This window comes from Octopus sinensis, linkage group LG1 (genome assembly GCF_006345805.1).
Source record: "Octopus sinensis linkage group LG1, ASM634580v1, whole genome shotgun sequence".
Taxonomy (NCBI): Eukaryota; Metazoa; Mollusca; class Cephalopoda; order Octopoda; family Octopodidae; genus Octopus; species Octopus sinensis.
This window is the reverse complement of record NC_042997.1, coordinates 92,448,666-92,472,332: the sequence shown is the minus strand read 5'-3', so window position 1 is coordinate 92,472,332 and position 23,667 is coordinate 92,448,666. Positions and strand designations below refer to the sequence as shown.

Here is a 23,667-nt window from a genome sequence, read left to right as displayed (position 1 = left end):
AGCTCAAATTCTGTCCTGGTCAACTTTATTATTATTGTTATTGTTATTATTATTATTATTATTATTATTATTATTATTATTCAAATTCCGCTCAGTGCCAAAATTTGTGTCCATGTGTCTACATTCAAAACCATTAAATCTATATTCATACTTTTTTTCCATTTCTTTTCAGATTATTTTACATCAGTCCCTTTATATTGTGGTCACTTACGAGGAATGTTTTTATATCTTTATGACTGCCGTTGCTTCATTCTATGCGAAGAGTTATATGCCAAAATATTAAGATGTCCGTCTTATCTCCTCTTCAACCATCAGACTATGAAATGTGACTGGCCACAAAATGTACATTGTTTCCGTTTCCCTGGTCAACTTGGGAAATAGTGCCGTTATTCTGTTTACTGTATTATTTACTGTACAAACTTTGTTACACATCAATCCAAGTCTATGTTTCTTTTGTAGTATTTGTTAAACGAATGCTCACATTGCTTTACACCAGGTTCATGTACTGAATAAATTTCCATTTCAAATAGTTCATCTCTGATGAAGTAAACTTATAATTTATGTTAGACTATAAAGTAACAGGTTTTAATTGTCCTGCTGTTGCATTTTATTAACAATAAATTATTTAAGATATACATGGGACAACAGGGCTTTAATCATATGTAGATATAACGATATAATGGCTAATGATTGTTATAATATTATAAAAACTGCTGTAAAATCAAGACATTTAAAAATACAACAGATATTGCAATTGCTGTAATTGTAACGATTGATGTAACAGTATTGCTGTAGTCTTAGCTCGATATAAGAATTGTACAGTTATTTAAACATGAAGATTGTTGTAAGACTGTTACATAACGACAGTAAATGTGAAGAAATGATGAATTCTGTAACATAAGACAATCATTTTAACGATGTGACAGCCGTTGTAACAACTTCACATTTTTTAAATTGTTATGGTAGTAGTTGCAGTATTCATTGTAACAATATTTATTGAAAAGATATAACTGTCAATGTAAGGAAATAGTTTGTGTCATAACAATATAGTTGCCGTTATGGTTATATAAGAACTAATGTAAAAAATATTGTTTCCTGTAATATTTTTATTATTTCCTGAAGAGTAGTTTTATAAGAAATTTTAACGATATAGAAGTTATTGTAATGATATAAAATTGTGATATCACAGCAGTAATAGTATATCAGTTACAGTACTACTAAAATAGTTATTGTAAGGATATAGCAGGTGCTGTTTTAACATCTGATAACCAAAAAGCTTTTAGGAATTATACTGAAACAATTCTGAAATACGTTTAATGATTCAACAATATATATTATCAATTTCGTCACTGAACCATATAAATTATTTCCAAGTACTCTATATAAGCATACTTGGGTTGGTGTTGCTATATAAACCCCCATCTTTTCGTTGGGAACCAATGTATATACTTGTTCATCTTTGTAATTATGTAATGAATGTGAAAAAAATGTAAATTCTAAGAGACAATGATTTACACTTCATATTTAGGTCCTTGTAACTGTCTTTACTTTTCAAAACAATATTTACCATCATCAACGCAACAAATTAACATAAACACACACGCACACACACACACACACACACTTATCTATATGTAAATTTACACATCCCCACATACATAATTATACCATGCATTATCAAACGTGTTTAAAATTAAAACCAATTCTGCTCACTTTTGTTTTTTGTTTGTTTTTTTGTTTTGTTTTGTTTTTATTTTTAGTAATCAATATCTATAAAGCTGAAATGCGAAAAGTTTCTTTGTCTCATTTTGGGATTGGAACGGGTTAAGGGGCACTAGATGGGATCGGATTGGCTCCAAAATTTACAGGGACATGTAAAATGAGGCGAAGAAGTGAGTGGACTAGGTTAGAAATCTCTATCTCAAAAGCTGTGGTTACTAGGGCAACAAAACCCACACTTTGACAAGTGTTTGTCGTTTCCCTCTTTCGCATATCACCCTGTCTTCCACCGTCTCTCTCTTTCCTTCCTGTCCTCCACTTTCTCTCTATAACGACGTTTGACAGCTTCGCCGTCTCTCTGTCACTCTTTCTCTCACCACCTCTTTCACTGTACGTCTGTCTATCTATAGAGAGAAAGCGTTGACAGCCGCCACAAGTCTTTTAGAACGGTGAATTATTATCGCCCACCACCACCGCACAATCTAACAAATATTATTAATCATAATATCGTGTTAATTAATATATATGTGTGTCTATATAAATATATATATAATGTATATACATATCTATATGTGTATATATATAAAGTGTATTCATCTATATATATACGTGTGTGTGTGTGTGTGTAGACGTATATATAATGCGTATATTTATGTACATATTTAATGTGTATGTATATATATATATAATGTGTACATATGTGGTCAGATTGAGCTGAAAATATGCACACCTATGTTAAAAGTGCTTGCGAGTTTGCATGGTAACTTTGAGTTTGCTCAACTGAAAGGCATGCCCTCTAGAGTAAAATTCCTCATGTTTTAAAATGTGGCCCGCGTAGACTCGAATGAAATCGGGTTATAATACCGAAACAAGTAAAACAATCTAATCCATAAAATGAAGAAGGCAAACGTTGATACAAATTTTTATGTAAAATGAGGTTTAAATGGGGCTGGAAGGGGATTAAAATTTACAGGAGGGGGTAACTTGAGGTGAGAAATTGATTGGAAGACGTTTTGGGGCGCTACAGTTGTTGCTTTGGTGTGAAAACAAGGATTTTATTGATTTTGGGGGACACTTGGGTGTCTAGATTGGACGCCTTTTGCCCGATTTCAGTCAAATTTTCCACATGGTAAAGTGGAAGCGGATTTGTAATTTAAGCGTGAAAATCTAATTTTTTATAAAGCCTGCAGATGATCTCTAAACGCCATTTTTTCTCTTGCTTGTACTAAATAATAGTATTAATAAGAATTTCTAACAAAGATACAAGGGAAGAAATTTTATAGAAGGACACAATAAGTCAGCTATATTGACCCAGTACTTATCTAGTATTTTATTTCATTGCCCTCAGAAACATAGAAATGTGAAGTAAAGCGTGTTGATGCTGCTAACCCTTTCATGACTTAATTTTTGATAGATAATCTGTTTCAATTAATCTTTAGTGCCACTTCAGCATACAGTATACGTGGCCATTTACACTTTAGCATGCTATCTAACTCTAATTCTAAACCATAGCTCTAACCCTAACCTAACCAATAGCGAGGCATGTATATGATGTACACAAAAAGAAAAACAATACAAACGGATAAAGATTAAATTGATTTTAATGCTGAATATTAAACTTTCAAATGCACAGTAAGATTCCATGGCAGTACATACACAGTTCGGGCAAAGGTGCATATAAAAAAATAACCAGGCAGGTGTAACACATACAAATTACCGCAGACAAGTAAACAAAAGTTGGTGAAAATAAATCCCGAAATTAACGCAGGTAAGTATACAAAAATAAAATAGAACAAAGTGGTGAAAATAATCACAGGCAATAAGTAAAAATATCCAAATGCATTTTGTAGAGATGACCTATAAGTTGTTGCTCTTCCGCAAACAGCAGTACATTGCTTCAGTTAAATACACGTCATTGATTGGTTAAAATTACCCAAATACGACAACTTTAACACGAGATAACTTCTAAAATACGAAATTTTGTCAAAACTATTCAGAGTAAACCATGTTCTACGTGAGAAATTCTACTCGTATACGAAATTTCAAACTGTTTAGTTTAAAAGACTTAATCTAATAATCTGTAATTCAGATGGAATAGATCCGTCTATTGTGCTTATACGAGGGGCGTTCAATAAGTAATGCCCCTGACCCACTTCCCATAGCAGTAGAGCAACGAAACTTGGCACAGTTATTAGTCTTTTTTCACATAGGAACCACCCAGAGTTACGCATTTCTCCCATCGTTTGATGCAGCTCTGGAGACCGTTTTTGTAGAAGACCCCAGCTTGGTCCTCCAACCATGACGTGACTTCAGAAATCAAGGCTGCATCATCTGGGAAACGCTTTCCTTTCAAAAACAACTTCATGGCTGGGAAGAGGTGAAAATCAGAGGGTGAAAGGTCAGGAGAGTAGGGGGGATGTGGGAGGAGTTCATAGCCGCACGCCTGTACTTCTGATCTGGCGACATGCGAGTTGTGGACCGGAGCGTTGTCCTGCAGGAGGAGGATTCCTTTGCTGATCTTGCCCCGCCTCTTGATTTTGATAGCTTCTCTTAATTTCCTCAAAAGTGAAGCATAATAGGCTCCTGTAATTGTGGTACCCTTTGCCAGAAAATCTGTCATCACTACTCCGTCCTGGTCCCAGAAGACTGTGAGCATGACCATGCCAGCGGAGGGCTGCACCCTTGCCTTCTTTGGAGGAGGTGAGTCACGGTGCTTCCACTGCATTGACTGGGCTTTGGTCTCTGGATCACAGTGATAGACCCAGGTTTCATCCTGTGTAATCAGTCTTTTGAAAAATTTTGACTCATCTTCTTGGCACATCTCCAAATTCATCCTCGAGCACTCGACGCGTTCTTGCTTCTGGAAAGGTGTGAGCAACCTGGGAATCCATCTGGCAGACACCTTGCATATGCAAATGGTCATGAATGATAGTTTCCACAGACCCGGTACTAATCTTGACATCATGGGCTATTTGGCGAATAGTTATGCGTCGATCTTCCAAAATGGCAGCCTCAACTTGACGGACAGATGCCTCATCAATGGCAGAAGGGGAGCGACCAGATCTGGGAGCTGTTTCCACAGAGTTCCGATCATGTTTGAATTCACGATGCCAGCGTTTTACAAGGTCATATGATGGGGCATCATCACCATAAGTTACTTTCATTTCATCAAAAGTCTCCCGTGGTGTGCGTCCTTTCAAATACAAAAACCGGATCACTGCTCGACACTCAACAGGCTCCATTTCACACTTGACTCAGTTCAAACATCTGTAAATCAGAAACCACAATTAGTTCAGAGCTGTAATTTGCCACTTAATCTATAGAGATATAAATAATTGAACATGCAAAATTTCAGCTAGATCAAACAACTGCAAGTGGGTCAGGGGCATTACTTATTGAACGTCCCTCGTAAATATGACATACTTTTATTTTATATTCTTACATGAACCCCGTTCTTAAATATTTATCATTACAAAAGATTGTTTTCTTAAAATTAGTAAAACTATAAAAACAGCTATTCAATTAGATGCTGATATGTTAATTTTACGGTTGTGAGAGATGTTGCGGTAAGGAGTTGACTTTTGAAATCATAAAACAATTTCATGTCTTTTAAGTATTTAAGGTTTCATTTAACCCGCTTGATGTCTTGTTTTTTTGGTTTTTTTTTAACTTTACTTGACACCTATCGCTAGATTTTTAAGTGCTATAAACCTTAATTTTCTATATTTCATCCCATTTTATCACGTATGAGACATGTATTAAACCATAATAGTATTTCTTCAATGTATCAGCTAAAAATTATTCTACAAAATGGATTAAGAGGTATTTGTGGTTATTCTTCTGGGAATTTCTTTTAGGTCAGAGATTTTAAGTTTGTTGAAATATTTTTGACATCAACTTGTCTTTTCTAAAACAACGTATACTTTAGTTCAACCTTGATTCCAAAAACAAAAATGCTGACGATATCAAATAGGTATATGGGTGGAAATATTACGGTTGACTGACAGAACTAGAGGATATTGTTAATAAAATGACAGCCAATCACATTTGTTAGCAGCGAAGCACTATGTTCTGATATAAGCGAAATGGGGAATGAGAAGGGAGACAGTAAATGGCCAATCCGATCCCAATTCGACGCCAACTAAACATGTTGTTTCAGTGATGACATTGATAATAAACAACACTGAGCAGATAATGACTCTAGCAGTCACACTGAAGATACAGCATAGCGTAACATGGCGCTTGTCTGGAAAATTCTCCTTAAAACCTAAACAAACATTCTCCTAGTAATTGAACAAAAATGTCTTACAACTAACGAGATTGTCTTGTTTTTCTTTTTTTTTTTTCTTTCTTCAGTTCAGATTTTATTAATTATTATGAATCATTGTTAGCATATTTATTCCAAGTCTATATTTTTCGTACACAAATTTTCAGAATAGAACAAGAAACAATTTCTTAATATACGCCTTTTTATGACCAATTTCTGGCTGTTTCCGCTATCAGAACGCTTTGTAAACTTTAAAAGACGTAAGATTCTGTTGTTTTGTCTATTTTTTGGTTCCAGCTGCCGAATTTTCAAACAACAATGATTTATGTGTCTATTATTATTATTACTATTATTTAGTAGTAGTAGTAGTAGTAGTAGTAGTAGTAGTAGTAGTACTTTCAGACCAGGCGGCGAGCTGGCAGAACCATCAGCACGCCGGACAAAATGCTTAGAGGCATTTTATTCGTCTTTGTGTTCTGAGCTCAATTTCCACCAAGGTTGAATTTGCGTTTCGTCCTTTTGAGGTTGATGAAATAAGTACCAGTTAAGTATTGGGAGGAGTGCAAACATGCTTGGTATTCCTGCTTGCTTGAGGACATCTTTGTAACATGTCCAAGACGTATGAGATGGCTTGGCGATGTTAGCCGTATGAAAAAAGGCAGAATCCCCAAGGACATATTCTGCGGAGAGCTTGCTAGGGACACTAGGTCTGTGGGAAGACTGTTCATACGATACAAGGATGTTTGCAAAAGGGACATGAAGGCCTGCGGCATCAATATTAGCAACTGGGAAGCAGTTGCCAGCAACCGTGGAGATTGGCGACGTACCATAAAAGAGGGAACACAAAGGAGTGACAGAGGGAGAAAGGAGAAATGGAAAGACAAGAAAAGACGTCAACAAAAACTATGACATTACAACCAGCCAGACAAAGTCTTCGCTACATTTGCGGCACCTGCCAGAGGGAGTGTTTGTCCAGGATAGGACTACACAGCCACAGCAGGAGATGTATTAGGACATTGAAATGTAAAAGCCGGACTAGATTATTTTATGCGCAACTCCATTATCTCCCGAGACAAAAAGGATGCCAACAAGTACTGGGATCGATGTAATCTACTTGCTCCTCCCCTCAAAAACAACTAGTCCTGTACCAAAATTTGAAACCATTATTACTTTCAGTTTGAATGTTGTCCGTCGCTTTCTCTTTTTTTTTATTTTGGAGGGGCGGGAAACTGACCCCTACCCGAAAGAGATGGTGGGTTCCTTTCCTCGCCCCTTTAGCGGAGCAGAAAGAGATCATAATTCTATTTCAGTAAAAAAAAAAATTCTTTTAAATTTGCAAAAGAAAAACGCTGAAAAAAGATATCGTAGGAAATAAAGACAGGGGCAGATGATTAACTCGGGGACCGTCACCACCAACGCCTAGAACGTGACAGATGGCAATAATATTAGAAGCAGTATTCTTAAAATCAATGATACCATCAACAAGCAACAACAACAATACAACAAGCCGGCGAAGAAGACATTACGTAGTCACTCAACTTGCTAAATTAACAGCAATATATCTCTCAAATCATCGTATTAAAAATGGAAGTATACATTGGCTAATGTAGTCCAAGATACGCTGTTTGAGAAGATATTGATGGTTATTGCTGGTACCCCTTTCATCCTAGGACAACTCGATCAGAACTGACCCGGGTTTAAACATCACCGAGTCAAAGCTAGAAATAAAGACAAAATTCTCCTCAAACTAACATCTTAATATCTTTAAAAAAAAGAAGAGATTGGATAATGTAGTTTGAAAATAAAATAAGATGGCTATGGCTGGAACACTTTGATCATAACCGAGCTCAGACTACTCAACAACAACAGCAGAATTAGCACAATCAACACCTCCTCTATCACAGTTGTTAGCAGCGACAGTTGATTTACTATAACCACTAGCACAAAGAACCCCGCCGCCAACAATTGCAGAATAACCTTAAATCACAGAATACCATTTTACAAATATAAGAGGACACATTTGATAGTTATAGCTGGAATGCCTTTTGTCAAGCTCAGCTAGAGTCAGCTCGGGATTAAGAAACAAAAAAAATAACAAAAATGATCATAAGCGGGAGGCTTATTTCTCAGAACAAGTAGATCTTGCGTCCATATTTCTCTGGTGTCCAAGGAAGAAAATATGAAACGAGTGCACAAAAATAACGATATCTTTCCGCCAGGGAATGAAATAAAACAAAATTTCAAAATATATGTGAGTTGGCCGAAAATCTAAAATAGATAAGAAGACCGGGAACGCTGAAAAAATACTTAAACGGGGCGAATATTGCTTTGGGGGGGGTGTCACAATAGAGATACTGTACGAATTTATTATAGAGGCATTGTTTTACAAATACGAAGTCCAGAAACACTCTGCTGATCAATATGTCGGAAAGTAATTTGACTTCGTACCTTTTTACGTAGGATCCAAAATTACTTTCAATAAGGTGCTGCCAACGCTGGATAAGCGGGTGAATATGTAGACGTGATCAATTTCAGGTCGTCTTAAGAAACTGCATTGAAATTTCAGACTTCACAAACAATAGAAAGCATCTATCAACAGATGCACCCAACTACATTGTACAATGTCGAATAAAATAGAATGCTCTTGTACTATAACTACGGCAACACTAATCTTCTGAGTCTTCTGACACCAAAAAGGCAGGAAAGGTACCAACTCAACCGCATAAGTAGCAGCAACAGTAAGATCGTAACTAATGATTGGAACATCGGCAGCAATCACATGCACTAATGGGGGTATCTCTATATAGCTGAATAATCTAATCCAGATACTCCTTAAAATACAAAGTGGTCACGGATGGAATTACTATGATCATATATCTCTACTCAATCAGGGCAATATAAATATAAACATGTATGAACACATGTTAACCTCCAACTTCTCGTCAAGCAACGATACAGACTCCAAAGGATGAAAAGTTGTAAGCACCAAGAAGGAAAAGTCCTCTAAAAGAGAGGTAAGAGATCCAAGAACCTACCAGTTACTTATTTCCAGCAACAGCAAGAGCAGCAATAACCAAAGCAACAAAAAACATAAGCAAAGACAGCAACAAGAGCGATTTATTAATGTAAGTTGAGTACGTTGTTCTTAAAACTGAAACTTACAGAAAACAAATTCGCAAGCTAGATGGAAGCTGACAGATATTATTATATTATATTATAGATATCATTATATTATATTATTATATTATAGCAACAACTAAACAGAACCAAACGCACAAGCCCCTCCTTTCTATCATCAATTTCAATATTGTTCGGGAAAAAAACCGTGTTTTGATGAAGAGGGTTATCAACATCAAAAACATTTTTACGGAAGGTGAAGGTTATGATAAACTTCTATCCAAAACTACCCAAGTTTGACAAATACAAACAAACGTAACCAGTACTAATTTGAGTGACTTTCACTTTTCAACATAGAGTGGAAAACAAATGTACATGCACCAGGATCGCCTTAGAGGCAAGGTCACTTGCTCAACAACCTCAGATCATAGACATATATGTAGTAACCGTCAACAAGACAAGAATTTCTGTATCATTCACATTCACTTTTGACGATACGGTTTACTCATCATATGGCATCCGGTCTATGAAATATCAAAAGTGTACTATTGGGTATCACTAGTCACAGACTCCAAAATGTCAGAAGTGATTGCTTGCTTCGTAGCTGGTTTCAAAAATTCAGCACTAAGTTGAAAGACTCCCTCCCATTGTTTAAAACAGCAGACCCATTCCATAGTTTTGCGACGACGAGGAAGATATAAAAACGATGTGTGGAAGGCTTCTGAAAACAATGCGAAATGCAAGAAACGAAAACAGGCGCACCACCACTAAAATGTCAACATACCCTTAGAAAAGGCGAACGAAAATGTAAGAGGTTATCATGTGCACAAGACTGGGAAAAAGTTCAGTTCTTCGTACAAGAAACGAAGAACTGATAAAGCTACCAAACGATATGAAAGAAGAGAAAAGTAGTTATAAGCTATTTATTGAGAGTGAAAAAAACTCGATTGTGTCAAACATTCAAATCGTAGTCTGTTAAAAGCTATATGAGTTTATGATCGGCTAAAATGCACTTATCTAGTGAGCGTTGAATATTTCTTGCCCAAAGATGCTCACGGACACCTTCGAGTGTACCAGTTTCAGGGATTGGAGGGGACCGGAGTTTGAGGTGAGATGTTCTGGTCCCACTTAGCTTGGTTACTCTGGTGTGTGAGTGTGACTTACACAATTTGTGTTTTCTGCTTTTAATTTCATATCTTGCGTGTCATATGTTAAATTTCTATCCAATGTTTACTATGATCATTGTACATGCCACTGAGATCGACTTTGTCTTTTATCCTTTCGGAGTCAATAAAGTAAGTACCAGTTGAAGCCAGAGGTCGATGTAATCGACTTACCCTTCCCCCGAATTTCTGGCCTTGTGCCAAAATTTGAAACCACTATTATTGTTGTTATTGTTGTTGTTGTTATTATTATTATTATTATTATTATTGGGTGAAAGAGCAGTGCATGCCATCAAAGTGACACTGGGGTAAAATATATGGAGCCCAGTATACCCATCATGACTACCCGTCTGATAAGGGTACACTAGGCACATGCATCACAACCGTATGTGCACGACATGGTGATCTCATATCAAGATAAACAGCACATGACCTTGCAAGTGGGGCCCAGTTAGAATTTTCTTCTGGTCGAGTAACCCATCTGCTCAAAAGGTCTCTGAATAAGGGTTGTTTAAGGGTGTTGAACGAAACACCCATGTTTCCAGAGGTGAATTAGTCAAACCCCAAAGAATCCCTCTCAACACATGGCTATGATGCTCCCCAACTACTTCTGCTCGTGATCAGAGATGCAGATATCGTCAGCCACTAAGGGGCATGCTCAACTAGTTAAGGTCAAACAAATGACAAGCAAATCTGTGGTATTGAGCAGAATATTTGCTGTAGCCAGTCTTTTATACCAAGACAAAATAATGTACATGATGACACTTCCAATCAGTTAAGATCAGAAGCCACGAGGGCCACTGCCTGGTACTGCATCAGGGCATATTATTATTATTATTATTATTATTATTATTATTATTGAGCTGGCAGAGTCGTTAGCACGCTGGACGAAATGTTTAGCGGTATTTCGCCCGTCGTTACGTTCTAAGTTCAAATTCTGCCGAGGTTGACTGTGCCTTTCATCCTTTCGGGGTCGATGAATTAAGTACCAGTTGCTTACTAGGGTTGAGCTAATCGACTGACCGCCTCTCCCCAAATTTCAGGCCTTGTACCTATAGTAGAAAAGATTATTATTATTATTATTATTATTATTATTATTATTATTATTATTATCATTATCATTATCATTATTATTATTGAGTGAGAGAGCAGTTCATGCCATCAAAGTGACACTGGGGTAAAATATACGAAGCCCAATATACCCATCATGACTACCCATCTGATAAGGGTACACCAGGCACATGCATCACAACCATATGTGCGCGACATGGTGATCTCATATCAAGATAAACAGCACATGACCTTGCAGGTGGGGCCCAGTTAGAATTTTCTTCAGGTTGAGTAGCCCATCCCGCTCAAAAGGTCCCTGAATAAGGGTTGTTTAAGGATATTGAAAGAACCACCCATGTTTCCAGAAGTGAATTATTCAAACCCCTAAGAATTCCTTTCAACACCTCTCCCCAAATTTCAGGCCTTGTACCTATAGTAGAAAAGATTATTATTATTATTATTATTATTATTATTATTATCATTATTATCATCATTATCATTATTATCATTATTATTATTATTATTATTATTATCATTATCATTATCATCATCATCATTATTATTATTATTATTATTATCATTATCATTATCATCATCATCATTATTATTATTATTATTATCATTATTAGAAAGGAGGCGATCTGGCAGAATCGTTCGCACGCCAAGAAAATTGTTTAGCGGCATTTCGTCCGTCTTTAGGTTCTGAGTTCAAAATTCCCCCGAGATCCACATTGCCTTTCATTCTTTTAAAGTCGATAAAATAAGTGCCACTTGAGCACAATGGTCGATGTAATCGATTTACTCCCTCCCCCGAAATTGCTGGCCTTGTGTTAAAATCTGAAATTATTATAATTTCAGCGCTGACCAAGTCAGACATGATTTTTTTCAAACCGCTCTCCGATGCAAAGGATTTTACTAAGCGAAAAAGAGTTTTTACTAAGACTATTCCCATATAGATAGTACCCGAAAGCTTAGAGCTAACTCCGACAGAGTCGGCAAAATGAGAAATATGGCTTGTGATTTTAGTTTGTGGACAAAGTTGGTTTTTTCTTCATGTAGCCCACATACAAAAACATGGCTACGAACATTCCGAGCCACGCCCCAAAAAGAAATCGGAAATTGAGCAAAATAACACATTTGACAAACAAGAAACAAACAAAAATTTCTGTTTGCTCCAGGATCTAATCCAAGTGAAGAAAGAAGAGAATGACTGAGAAGACCAATAGTATTGATTTCCATCTGATGTCAAAACAGCAGTGGAAGGAAATACTTCACGAAATATCTGAAGGTGTTCTCCCGATTGAGTGGGGTAAGGCATACAGGATGCATCTTCGGATCGAGAACTCAGTCAAAGTACAGGATGAAATAATCAAGCATATCTCCACACTATACTGTTGTTCTCCAGTGTTTGGATAAGGATCACGAACAGGAACATTAGAAAAGATGTGAACCAATAGCTGGTTGTCACTTTTGTGCCGTTGTATGGGGAATGGCTAGAGCAGGAGTTACAAAAGGTGACACGAGGTCGGGAGGAATGAGAAGAGATTTGCAAGCCCTAATGACCCCCGAAATCTACAAGGCCATACCGGAGCTATGCCAAGTTGAAGATACCAAGAGAAAATGCATGGAGCTAATGGTAGGGACGAAAAACTCTATTGAGGGTTTATACTGAAGAACTGGAAAACTAGAAAAGCAGAAAAAAGATAAAAAGCGGCTGATAGCAACCAAGGCAAGAATACGATCACCAGGCCCCAATTTCCATAGGACCATAACTCACTGCTCCAGAAATGGTGAAAAAGGTCACTTAGAAAGGCTTGGAATGAGTAAGCAGGTACCATTTTCTTGACAATAGCAACCAGTCATACCAAACCATTTTCCATGATGAGGGAAATATGGTGATTGCAAGGGAAGGTTGCCAAATATTTAGGGAGAATGCAAAAAACAACAAGTGAAAGAAATTACAAAAAAAAAGAGTGATACCAACAGAAAGCACAAATTGGTTAGAACTCTTTCCTCGGAATGAAAATAAGCCTCTCCTCAGAATAACAAATTGCATTTCCCCAGCCTTTGAAGATCTAATAGAAACTATTACATTTGCGTTGCAACGAATATAATGACGATGTACTGAATACCGGGATGCAATTGGTGTTGGAGTATAAGAGATACTCAAAGGACAGTTTGTTGTAAAAACAAAAGTAGTAGGAGCACTCCGTTGGTTACGACGATGAGGGTCCCAGCTGATACGATCAACGGAACAGCTTGCTCGTGGAATTAACGTGCAAGTGGCTGAGCATTCCACAGACACGTGTACCCTTAACGTAGTTCTCGAGGAGATTCAGCGTGACACAGAGTGTGACAAGGCTGGCCCTTTGAAATACAGGTACAACAGAAACAGGAAGAAAGAGCGAGAGAAAGTTGTGATGAAAGAGTACAGCAGGGTTCACCACCACCCCCTGCAGGAACCTTGTGAAGCTTTAGGTGTTTTCGCTCAATAAACACTCACAATGCCTGGTCTGGGAATCGAAACCGCGATCCTACGACCGCGAGTCCGCTGCCCTAACCACTGGGCCATTGTGCCTCCGAAAAACAAAAGAAGATACTTATAATTAACTGAAACAGACATACCTTGAAGACTCAGAAAATGCTAATGGTTACCTTTGCGTTGTAGTATAAATAAGAACGGGTGGATAGAGACATCCGTTGCTCCAACTCGACCTGACCAGTGGTTTCTCATCTGTGTGCGGGTGAGAATCCTATATGTTTTTAAAATTTTATTTTGTTTACACTGTGTAATTACTCGAATGCTTTTGTAATTTTTAAAGCTTCTACTCACTTTAATTCTATTATGTCGTTCGCCGTTGCTCTCGCCTTTATATAACTTCTTTGTTCCATCCCACGCTTGTTTGCAAGTCCAGCGTTCAATGTGCATTGCATTTTATTGTCTCTTCGAGCTCTGTGTAAGTAATAAAGATCTGGTGCTGTTGTAATTTCTACAGAAGAATTCCTGTAGACAAGTACCCAAAGTGCGTACTCACGATATCCATGACCTTTTCTGTTTGTTTGCTTTTGTTTTTCAATGTTACTGAAATATTATAGCCAGCGGAGCGTAACTGAAGACGTTCTTTTGGAGAAATGTGCTTGTTACAATTGCTGCAGACAATCAAATAAAGCTTGGATGTTCTTTGAAGATGATCCAATGTAACTTATGTCGTCAACGTTAAAAAAAAAATACGGCCTGTTTTCATTTTACCTGTTTTTATTTAAAATATTTTTTTCGCAGTTTATGAACAGCTGAAATTATTTAAGAACCTCCTGCTTTTTTCTTTCTTTCTCCTAGACATCAAAACCTCCATGATGAATTACTCATCTCTACTACTAACAACTATCAGACTGATAGCTTTAGGATGAACTATTGTAAGCTTAACACAAAGTTACTTATAAGAGCATAAGGAAAATGCCTTTTCACCTGGAAAATTACACACGGAAGATTCAAAATTTGCCATGGGTCTCTTTGATCACTTGCTAACCTTGCCTAATTATTTTTCAGTCTAATTATCCAAAATATTTGGTTAGGAAGATTGACGCCTCTCACTCGTAACGTATTTTTCATATTCTAGCAGGAATATATATTTTTACCATATGAGATCTAATTAAAGATTAAATTAAACAGAAAAAACCTGAAGGAAATTAATAACCTTATAACCTAAATGCAAAATAAGCTAATTCAGTGACTACTCATTTGTGTGGTAACAGTGCTAATAATAATAAACTACCTCCCAAAACAATCAAATCTGAATTTCAACAGATTCAACTTTTTAAGATTATTCTAATTTAAATTTAAATTTGTAAGAATATTGATTGTTTGTTGTTTAACCCCAAGTCAGCGCTAAGATCAAAGGTCGTAATGTTTATTTTTTCACCAAAAGTAGACTACATTTTTTTAAAGAAGTCAGAATGCAATTTGAAGACGATTTGGCTAGTATTTCTAATAGTTCGAGCGGCCACATAGAGATTCCATCCTTACCAGAATGTCTTAAACTTTTTCAGTACTTCCTCTGTTTACCAGTTCGCTATCAAGATTTCCCTCCCATATATGATGAGAAAAATGTAGTTTGGTATACAGCCCATTTTTTGCCTAATAAAATAGGAAGATTGACACTGTATTAATTTAACGTTAACACCCTTAAAAATCAATATTTTAAAGCATCTGTTGATCAAGTTGATCATATATTTGCACATATGTGTGCAGATATGAGCAACATTTTCTTAAAGGAAGATTAGTAGCTATCTCCAGTATAGAAGTCTCCCCTCTTCCATGCAACCGATGTTTCTCCAAAGAAAAGATAGACAACTTACACTAATACAGCTTGCACCAGTATCGTTGAAGGCGTTGCTATCACAACCACAAGAGTGGAACAAATATCGCAAGACACCTGGCCAGATTCTCTAACAGTTTTGTCAATCCACCACCTTGGATTACTACCCTTTTTTTTATCAATTTTCAAAGTATTTAAAGGTACGGTTGACCCAGCGGCATTTTAACTCGGAACACCGAGAGTCGGAACACATATCGCAAGGTATTGTATCCAACGACTGATGACTCCGCCAATTTTTCACCAAATTCAGCATTGAGAAAAATAAATATAGGAAAATAGTTCTTTCTTTTGAAGGCACAAAGCCTGAAATTTCAGTAGGGCGGGATTTAGTCGATTACATCGACCCCAGTGCTTGATTGGTACTTAATTTATCAACCCCAAAAGGACAAAACGCATAGGTCGGCCTCGACAAAGTTTGAATTGAAAATACAAAGACTGATGAAATGCCACGAAGTGTTTTGTCCGGTGTGCTTACAATTCCCCCAGCACGAAACCGCAATCTAAAGAAATAATCCTTTCTACTATAGGCACAAAACCTGAAATTTTGTAGGGAAGTGACTTGACGATTACATCGAATCCAGAGGTCAACTGGTACTTATTCCATCGATTCCGAAGGATTAAAGGCAAAGTCGACTTCGGCGGAATTTGAACTCATTTAATTCAAGAAAATAATAGTGCGAATAATGATAAAGATTTTTTCGACCTGAAGATAATTTCCCCTCTGGAATTCCCATATTTCTCTCTGCAGTCTTGAAATCTTACCCGGATATGAGGGCAATTTTCCCTAGATTAAGAATTGCGACTCTGTATATTGATTTCAGACAAAAGAATTCGTCGTGAATTTATTAAAAAGAAAGAAACTTTTTGTGGTGCTTTTTCAAAACTGAGTTGCGAATTAATTCGAGCCCTATTCGATGGTTGAACCTTCTTTTTGAAAGTTATGACAGCTATATCGTTCTTTAAAGCAGTAACACTTTAATGGAAATGGAAATTGTTTCAGGTTAATCGAAAATGAAAACTTTCATATCAGAAATCAATGAAGGTTATGAGCGGTGAAAATATACAGTCCAAGCGTGGTTGTATAATAAGAAGGGTCCGAGTTCACTCCTACTGCATTACACCTTGGTCGAGTGTCTTCTAGTATAGCCTCGGGCTGACCAAAGCCTTGTGAGTAGATTTGGAAGGCAGAAAGTGAAAGAAGCCCGTTGTATATATCACGCCTGTCAGCCAACGAGACAATATTCAACATACATGCACCTTATTACAATGAAGCACTAGCTAGGACCGAGTATAAGGAAAAAATCAAGTTCACACCTGGCGAAACCCTAAATAATACTAATACCCAACAGCACGTTTCTAATTCAAGATCACTAAAAAGTTAACGAATAAACTATTACTTCGGGCTATGTTGTCCATGAATGAGCTACAGTAATTTTTGTAGAAGGATGTTACTTTCCCTTGGTAACATAAAGACCTTAGAATATTAGCAAAAGCGCTGGAGCTCCCAGCAGTTATGTGATATGAGGGACCAACGCTGAAAAAAAGGAGAGTTGCCGGTAAACACTTCGATCATATTGATTCTATTCTACTCACATTGTTTGCTGTACAATTCCTAAATTCTGACATTTAGATTTAAAGTCAAACTGTTCCACTCTCTCTTCCTATATTGTATTTAAATGGGGAATCTATTCAATTCCAGGTTATTTTTACTTGTTAAAACATTATTTATATTTACTGAAAAGAATGCCATTTTGTGTGAGAAGTATTCAAAAGCAGTTTTTTTTTCTTAGCTAATTATCCATATTTATAATGGAAGAGAAATTAGGAAACTAGCAACGAAGGCAAAGGGAAATCGAATCAGAACTCAAAAGAGAGCTTAACCTTTGGTTAAGAGTGATAGCCTTAGGGGTGTTGGTTATGATCTTTCTTTAGAATAGCTAATCTAAGTCAGTAATTTTTATAGGGTGAGACAATAAGGTTTGGAATGAAGGTGGATCGAACGAATTGCCATGTTTAATAAGAAGAGATGGTTTTAAACTTTTTAAACTTGGCAAAAATATAATTATCTGGATGCAAAATATTTTGTCACATACCTGTGACCTCTTCAGGAGGAGAGACGTGGGATGGAGAGTCGCTGAAAAGGTCACAGGTGTGTGACGAAAGATTTCAAGACAATGGACATAAAATAAGAGCAAACTATTTTGCTTTCACATTAATAAAGGAGTGAAGAGAAGTAAAAAGAATCTACTCCTATTTTGGTGGGGTCGTTTATGTCCATTTTGAGAATCACCGGGCTTAGTCAATTTGGTAGGGGTCGTCCTGTTCCTAGGTATACATACAGCAGGCGTATCTTTCAGCAAATTAAACTATTTTTAATTTTATCGTATTGTGTCAGTTTATTACAGCGTATTATTCAACACTACGGAGCTTATTTACATTCCAATGAAATAGACTGGTGTGCGATCAGTTGTCTTGCCTATAAACACAGTGCGGTGCTGGTGATATGATATGAATTGTCAACTGCGGCTTTCCTCAATAAGTAGGAAATATGAAACAGAATCTTTGTAAAATTAAAGAGGCGTTGGTTCAAAACAACCCACTAATGTGAATTGTAACACGTGTACCGTAATTCTTAATGTGTGGTATTTAAATTTTTTATGATACATTGTACTTTACCAAACAAAGGAAGTACATTTTTACAGTACACTACAGACCACCATAGCATAAGTAGAAAATAGCAACGTCTTTTTTTATTATTGTAATCTAACTCATTGCAAATCTGATATAAGTATTTTACCGCCTATCAACAAAAATATTCTTCTTCAAGAGGGTATTCACGACATTTAGCGGTGAACGCATTAATCTACATCTGTGAGAAGAATCAAGTTTAATACATAGCTAAGTGTTTTGTGGGTGGGAGAATATAACTAATGTTAATATAGTATCAAATTCTACTTCACTACCATAAGAAAACACTAACTATTCTATGTTGACAATCTACGACTAGATACAAACATATTCACAGAAATTTAGAGCAAATTTCTTTTTCCAGCAACGGCACAAAGTGATACTTCTTAATCTGTGACACTCGAAATTAATTTTTATTTTCAGATTTATGGAAGAATATTTTTATTTGTCAATATATATTAATCTTACAACATAGACGCTATCACTGGCAACTGAATGTGTCTCAGATATATGATCGAATTACTCTTTTACTTGTTTCAGTCATTTGACTGTGGCCATGCTGGAGCACCGCTTTTAGTCGAGCAAATCGACCCCAGGACTTATTCTTTGTAAGCCTAATACTTATTCCATCGGTCTGTTTTGCCGAACCGCTAAGTTACAGGGACGTAAACACATCAGAATCGATTGTCAAGCGACGTTGGGGTGACAAACACACATATACATATATATACGACGGACTTCTTTCAGTTTCCGTCTAACAAATCCACTCACAAGGCTTTGATCGGCCCAAGGCTAAAGTAGAAGACACCTACCCAAGGTACCACGCAGTGGGACTGAACCCGGAACCATGTGGTTGGTAAGCAAACTACTTACCACACAGCCACTCTTGCGCCTATAGTACTATTTAGAATTCGTTGGCTCAGTTTTCTGTCTGGCTCAGTTTTGTTTTGTTTTTATTTTTAATTTGTTGACAGAAATTTACATGATCATTTCAATTCAATTACAAACTCAATTTTTTAAAGAACTTCTAACTCTTTCAATGTTATCTCTATTCGACATAAATTATCAATATATGTTCTGTTGTCACTCAAATTAATGAGATGGTATGATTTTCTATTGTCACTTAAATTAATGAGATGTGACTTTACCGAAACTTTTGATATTAACGAACGATCTGAGCTGAATTAGCTTATTCACAAATATTGATTTACTCGACTAGCTATAAGAATATTATTTATAAGAAAGAATTTGAATCGATTTCAGTGTTACTATGCTATTTTAACCGATAAGAAATGGAAAGTAAATTTAACCTCAGCGGAATTTGAAGGCGGAACTCAAAAACACAAAACCGTAAGCTATTTCTGTCGTGTTATACAAACTCAGTTATATGCCCCCCCCCCCAACCGCCATCTTGTTATACTAATTTTAATTTCTAACCAAGGCACAAGTTCACAGTTAATAGGAAAGACGTAAGAATAATCGATTACTTCTATCCCAATACTTATCAGATGCTTAGTTTCTTGACGATGGGGTTGTGGGTAAAAGTCTATCAACTTTAATGATATGTGAACTGGGAATGTAAATACCACAGGATATTTGGTCCGACACTACGACGAGCGAAATTAACAAGATCATTTGAATTCTTGATCAAGTCTACAAACATTGAGATTAAATATTGCTATGCATCCCATGATTTATATCCGTTGTAGAAATTTATTCTTGTCCGTCGAAATTGAGAGACCGCCTTCGTTTTCATTTCTTCAGAAAGGATTAAATCACACAGCTTCAGCAAAGATATCAATACAAGTTGAATAACATGGATTGTGAACGAGGAAGAGTTTACTTTCTTTGTACAACGGGTATGATTGTGTGTTTAAGGAGCTCGCTTTGCAATTACATGGTTTCAAGTTCTGTCTTCCTGCGTAGTATTTTGGACAAGTGTCCCTTACTATAGCGGCGAGACGACCAATGCTTTGTGAGTGAATTTGATAAGCGGAAACTGTGTGGAAGCTTGTCGGGTATGCATATATATATCGTAAATCCTCGAGTATAGTCCGCCCTTGAGTATAATACGCAGAGGATTTTTAGAAAAACCTAAACCTTGTGTATAATACGCACCCCTTCTCTAACTTGAGTCAAGGAGGTCTATATAACGTCCTTGGTTTGTAAAAATGTATACGGTAATGTCATTTATTATTATTTTATATATAACTATAATGCAAACGTGTAGCATTTTTGTGCATTTTGTTTTCAGAAAATAAAGAAATAACAGTAATAACGTTTAATAAATGTTGCTTACTGCATGTTATGGATTATTCTTTTATGACTTCATGGATTTCAGGCTCAGCTTAAGGTATTTTCACGCCCGACATCAGAAAATGCGTCTGAATAAACATTGCCAGATAGCAAATAGAGACGCGGACATTGCTTAGAAAATAATTTTCATTTTTAACCTCGTGTATAATACGCACTAGGGATTTTGACCTTTAAATTTTGGGGAAAAAATACGGATTATACACGAGGAATGACGGTATATATATGCATGCTAACGTGTGTGTGTGTGTGTGTGTGTGTGTGTGTGTGTGTTTTGTTTATCCCCCATTTCCGCTTGACAACCAGTGTTGATTTATTTACATCCCCCGTAATTTAACGGTTCGGCAAAAGAAATTAATAAAATAAGTACCGGACTTCAAAAATAATTAATTGGGTCGATTTTTTTAATGAAACCCTTCAAGGCGGTGTCCCAGCACAGCTGCAGTCTGGTGGTAGAAACAAATTTAACGGTAAAAGGCAACATTGCAGTCTCAGTCTACGTTTTCATGCCATAAAATAAAGACAATGAGATGACATTTGTTCTGCTCCAGTAAATCAAGTCCCTATAACAGAAATAGACAATAAAAAAAATCAATAGTTATCTCATTTATTATTGCTTACTGATATCTAAGACTAAATATTGGTTTCAAATTTTGGCACAAGGCCAGCAAGAGGGGCTAGGTGGGTAAGTTGATTATGTCGCCCCCCAGTGTTCCACTGGTACTTATTTTATCGGTTCCCGAAAGGATAAAAGGCAAAGTCGACCTCGGTGGAATTTGAACTCAGAGCGTAATGACGGACGAAATGCCGCCTAACATTTTGTCCGGCGTGCTAGCTATTCTGCCAGCTCACCGCCTAATACAATGTAAAATATTGTTTAATGGTATTCTTTTATTCTTTTACTCTTTTACTTGTTTCAGTCATTTGACTGCGGGCATGCTAGAACACCACCTTAAAAGGGTTTTAGTCGAAGAAATCAAACCCAGGACTTATTCTTTGTAAGCCTAGTACTTATTCTATCGGTCTCTTTTTACCGGACCGGTAAGTTATGGGGACATAAGCACACCAGCATCGGTTGTCAAGCGAAGGCGGGGAAACAAACAGACACGTAAATACAAATACACACACACACACATACACACACACACACACACACACACACACACACACACACACACACACACACACACGACGGGTTTCTTTCAGTTTCCGTTTACCAAATCCACTCTCAAGGCTTTAGTCGGCCCGAGGCTATGGAAGACACTTGCCCAAGGTGCCTATGACTAAAACAAAAGAAAAGCAGAAAGCATATTTCCATGGTTTTGTTACTTCAAATCGGGTGACCAAATGCAATTCCGGCATTGTCCAAAAACGACACAAGGTTATATAGATACTGTAATAAAATAACATCGTTGCCAATATTCCGATCGATAAAAAAAAAAAAAAAGCGGGGAAGGAAAAGCAAACTATGCGTCCACCGATTTTTCACTTTCTGATACTACCATCATTCGATCGCAACGCGTGGCAGAAGAAATACGGTTACATCTATTCCGTTTAATACAAGAGAAACTGTGAGATGATAAAAACAATGGTTTGTACGCTTGGTTAGTAGAGTGATTGGATGAGTTTACCTCTGAATGATAGCTGTAACTGAATAATTGTTGCAAGCACAAATTGTCACTTCAAGCAAAACTAACGAAGGTGCTTCTATGTGGTTGCTAGACTTGCTAAAACTAACAGCCATATCTCCCTCAAATCACACTCTACTGCCTTCAAAAACGGAAGCTTAGTGGGTGATACAGTTCTATATGAAAAGTTATGATAACTTGCTCATCAGGATTTACCTTGGACTAAACAAAAATTTTGCTGTTGAATCATTGAGAGTTTGAGAGTTGGAATTCATAACTGTAGAAATGCTGTAGGAGACGAGTTATCACTACCTTATAATAATTCTGCTTGTCACTCCGTTTCTTAGCCCGTCCGTAACGTTTCCACGTGATTAGTTGAAGAGGAGAGAGAGAAGAGGTGGTGATGAATGAAATGTGTGATTTTCTTTTTTAATTAAGTTTGTTTTTCCTCTGTTACTTAGCCCGCTGTAACGTTTTCACGTGATTAGTTGGAGGGAAATGTGAAGAGCGAAAGAAAACGGAGAGAGAAAAAGAGAGTAAGACGAAGAGGGAGAGTTTTGTGTATTGTCTATAAAATTATGCATAAAGTGTATATATAAAGTGCATTAAGTAATCATCGTATTCCAATTTCCTTCACTTTTCAAAGATTAGCTGGTGAGCGACTATCTTTCGATACTGACGCAGCACAGGCTAGGCTTTCAGGCTTTTTGGATAAAGTTTTCAGAAATAATCCAATAAATTTACCTATTTCTTTTCTACCCACAATGGGCTAAACTCAGAGGGGACAAACAAGCACAGACAAACGGATTAAGTCGATTACATCGAACCCAGTGCGTAACAGGTACTTAATTTATCGACCCCGAAAGGATGAAAGGCAAAGTCGACCTCGGCGGAATTTGAACTCAGAACGTAACGGCAGACGAAATACGAATTTCTTTATTGCCCACCGGGGGCCAAACATAGATATGGACAGTACAACTGATGGGATCAGTGAATCGATATGATTTTACATAAATGTGACATCAAAAATAAAATACAATACATAAAAATCGAATGGAATACACAGTACAAAAGCAATACAAATGAAGCGATGATCAAGTTACGCTCCGATCCCACAAGCCCCGATCTACCGCTGATACCTTTTTATTTTTCCTTTTTTTTTTTTTTCCTCGTCTATTCACACGGTTCCTTGCAGGCACAACACTCGTGCAACATACTTCCATCTCTTTTGGAACGTACACTCTGACAGACACCTCTTCTCCAGCCACAGTTTCCTTTTCAAATGAAAAGAAAAAAAGGATCGTAAATTGTCACCAGAGATAAAGTTGCCTGTCTTAATTCCTTTT

General features: G+C 36.9%; 1 protein-coding gene across 1 annotated transcript in view; it reads left to right on the top strand.

Annotated features, from left to right (window-relative positions):
* LOC115218849 (acidic mammalian chitinase) overlaps positions 1 to 1,712 on the top strand; it is a 32,441-nt gene extending 30,729 nt beyond the window's left edge. The window contains exon 11 of the mRNA XM_029788801.2: positions 173 to 1,712. Within this exon, the coding sequence (XP_029644661.1) occupies positions 173 to 381 (209 nt within the window). The 3' untranslated portion in view covers positions 382 to 1,712. The remainder of the gene's footprint in view (positions 1 to 172) is intronic.
* Positions 1,713 to 23,667: the final 21,955 nt, after the last annotated feature.